Here is a 3826-nt window from a genome sequence, read left to right on the forward strand (position 1 = left end):
CAGAGAGCCAAAAACAGACAGACAGACAGACAGACAGACAGACAGACAGACAGACAGACAGATAGACAGACAGAATCAGACACACATGCACATTTGTAATTTTGACACCTGTATTAGCAGTAACATCGCACGAATTCTCGTACATTATTCAGAAAGATAAATATAACCAGTGGAATGTATTCAATAACATGTTTATTCCCCTTACCTGAAGTAGATGCGTTACTATTTCCACATGGCTGGTGAAGAAAGTGGTACTATGAATATATACTATCGACTCAATCAGGACAGTGAACAAATGACATTGGTGAGAAACTTGACAGGATCGTTTACTAATATGTGGATAAGAGATGAATTGGTTTTCCAAGTAGATGAACCTTTTGAGGTAAGAACAGATAGTGAATGAATTTATAACTTAATTAGTTAATTAATTAATTAATTAATTAACATGTATGTATGTATGTATGTATGTATGTATGTATGTATGTATGTATGTATGTATGTATGTATGTATGTATGTATGTATGTATGTATGTATGTATGTATCACACATTTTGAATGGCTGTACGAAATTCCAGAAACTATACCAACAAAGACACAATAGAATAGTTGATTTAATCTTCGGTAAAATCGCGAACAGTAATCCTGGCAAGGAGACATTCAAAGACACGGTTTTAAAACCTGAAATGTTTGATGCTCATATGAGAACTTTTGAACATCAGCATAAACGACCAGACATTACAATCATCGATAAACAGAACAAACATGCAATATTAGTTGAAGTGTCCGTACCCTTTGATGCACATATTTCATTGTGTTTTCAGAAGAAGTTCGACAAATATTTTCCACTCTCACTAGAAATAAACACTACAGGCTTTCGTTCAGAAATAATAGTTATTGTCATTGGAAGTCTCGGAAATGTACATCATAAAGTCACAAGTGGTTTGATCAAAGCTGGTTTAAATAGAAGGAATTCCAAATCCATCACCAAATATTGTAGTGTCAGCTCAATAATAGGTTCTTACAAAATTTGGAGATTGAGATGTAGGTACTATAACAACCAGATATCACGTGAACGTTTGTCATAAGTGACCAAGAGAAACTCGTTCACTAGTCAGTATGATTTCCTGCAAGGTATTGTGTGTGTATTCTGTAAAGGAATTATGTAAATACTTTACCTGTACATGCTATGTTCATGTAAGTTGGAAATAAAAGAATTTGATATGTATGTATGTATGTATGTATGTATGTATGTATGTATGTATGTATGTATGTATGTATGTATGTATGTATGTATGTATGTATGTATGTGTGTGTGTGTGTGTGTGTATGTATGTATGTATGTATGTATGTATGTATGTATGCGTGCGTGTTCTCGCTCGCGTATTTATCTGTATGTATGTATGTATGTATGTATGTATGTATGTATGTATGTATGTATGTATGTATGTATGTATGTGTGTGTGTGTGTGTGTGTGTCTGTGTGTGTGTGGCATCAGAATGGTTAATATTGAAGATACAATGTCTGCACGATAGTTAGATATTGCAAGATGTTTAAAACTTTTTAATTCAGAAAGAAACAAACGGATCTCTGATGGTCAGTGTTATATGGCAGGAACAAAACTGAGTGATGTGTAAACTATCATAAAAGAAAGACTAGTTTGTGCATGAATGAGTGTTTGCTTGGTGTGATAATCTCCCAGAAGATAAGAGATAAAGCAAAGTGTTAATGTAACCTCACACAAATATCTAGAGACTGGTCTCTTGGCAATTATAAGATTATATGAATGTTTCAAGTTAGATAATAGACGAATGAACAAAATTACAGAGCGAAAACTAGCCAGGGGAGGATTCATAGGAAGAAAAAAGTTTTATATCACCAAAATCAATGAGTCAATTGATCAATATCACACACAAAATAAGTTTTATTTCACCACAAAAAATAATCATTTAATTGATCAATCATTCAACCAATCGATCAATCTATCACTAAACCTGTGGTTTTTATTAAAGCAAAAATAGCTAAATGCAAGAAGTGTCCATTTATTGCAATTGCAATTATCCTTTAAAATCTTTGTTCTTACAAACAGGTTATTATTGAGGGGGTGGAAGCTGTGAACCTCGGACCTGACAAATGCATTGATGACACTTCTTTTACTCCTGGCTGTGTCCCTCAAGGTAACTCAAACAAATCATTTTTTTGAAAAAAGAATACAGTACAAACTAGGCAGACGTAGAGTACAGCTGGAGGACAAATGAGCCTGAAAATATATCCAGACATTGTCATTTGAAACATGTTACTGATCCTTTTCAAATAGGAAAAGAAATGTTTGAGTCTATTATTTGTTTTCAATGAAATCTTTCATTTGTCATATATTGTGACCTTCATTTAAATAATGTGTAGGGTAAACCATGGTTTATATCTTTATTTTAACTTAGAACGAGTCTTCTAGATGTAAATAATAAAGACAGTCTATGATTTGTATTTCCTAGGCACATAATACATTAAAGGGGAACACTACTCCTAGAAATAAAGACAGTTTATAATTTGTATTTCCTAGGCACATAATACATTAAAGGGGAACACTACTCCTAGAAATAAAGACAGTTTATAATTTGTATTTCCTAGGCACATAATACATTAAAGGGGAACACTACTCCTAGAAATAAAGACAGTTTATAATTTGTATTTCCTAGGCACATAATACATTAAAGGGGAACACTACTCCTAGAAATAAAGACAGTCTATGATTTGTATTTCCTAGGCACATAATACATTAAAGGGGAACACTACTCCTAGAAATAAAGACAGTTTATGATTTGTATTTCCTAGGCACATAATACATTAAAGGGGAACACTACTCCTAGAAATAAAGACAGTTTATAATTTGTATTTCCTAGGCACATAATACATTAAAGGGGAACACCACTCCTAGAAATAAAGACAGTTTATGATTTGTATTTCCTAGGCACATAATACATTAAAGGGGAACACCACTCCTAGAAATAAAGACAGTTTATGATTTGTATTTCCTTGTCACATAATACATTAAAGGGGAACACCACTCCTAGAAATAAAGACAGTTTATAATTTGTATTTCCTAGGCACATAATACATTAAAGGGGAACACCACTCCTAGAAATAAAGACAGTTTATAATTTGCATTTCCTAGGCACATAATACATTAAAGGGGAACACCACTCCTAGAAATAAAGACAGTTTATAATTTGTATTTCCTTGGCACATAATACATTAAAGGGGAACACTACTCCTAGAAATAAAGACAGTTTATGATTTGTATTTCCAAGGCACATAATACATTAAAGGGGAACACCACTCCTAGAAATAAAGACAGTTTATGATTTGTATTTCCTTGTCACATAATACATTAAAGGGGAACACCACTCCTAGAAATAAAGACAGTTTATGATTTGCATTTCCTAGGCACATAATACATTAAAGGGGAACACCACTCCTAGAAATAAAGACAGTTTATGATTTGTATTTCCTAGGCACATAATACATTAAAGGGGAACACCACTCCTAGAAATAAAGACAGTTTATGATTTGTATTTCCAAGGCACATAATACATTAAAGGGGAACACCACTCCTAGAAATAAAGACAGTTTATGATTTGTACTTCCAAGGCACATAATACATTAAAGGGGAACACCACTCCTAGAAATAAAGACAGTTTATGATTTGTACTTCCTAGGCACATAATACATTAAAGGGGAACACCACTCCTAGAAATAAAGACAGTTTATGATTTGTACTTCCTAGGCACATAATACATTAAAGGGGAACACCACTCCTAGAAATAAAGA

At 33.1% G+C, this 3826-nt stretch overlaps 1 protein-coding gene across 1 annotated transcript in view; it reads left to right on the plus strand.

Moving 5' to 3' along the window:
* LOC144443147 (MAM and LDL-receptor class A domain-containing protein 1-like) overlaps positions 1–2498 on the plus strand; it is a 17288-nt gene extending 14790 nt beyond the window's left edge. Inside the window, exons 8-10 of the mRNA XM_078132516.1 lie at positions 215–382; positions 2088–2175; positions 2491–2498. Of these exons, the coding sequence (XP_077988642.1) occupies positions 215–382; positions 2088–2175; positions 2491–2498 (264 nt within the window). The remainder of the gene's footprint in view (positions 1–214; positions 383–2087; positions 2176–2490) is intronic.
* Positions 2499–3826: the final 1328 nt, after the last annotated feature.

Source organism: Glandiceps talaboti, chromosome 12 (genome assembly GCF_964340395.1).
Source record: "Glandiceps talaboti chromosome 12, keGlaTala1.1, whole genome shotgun sequence".
NCBI classification, from domain to species: domain Eukaryota; kingdom Metazoa; phylum Hemichordata; class Enteropneusta; family Spengelidae; genus Glandiceps; species Glandiceps talaboti.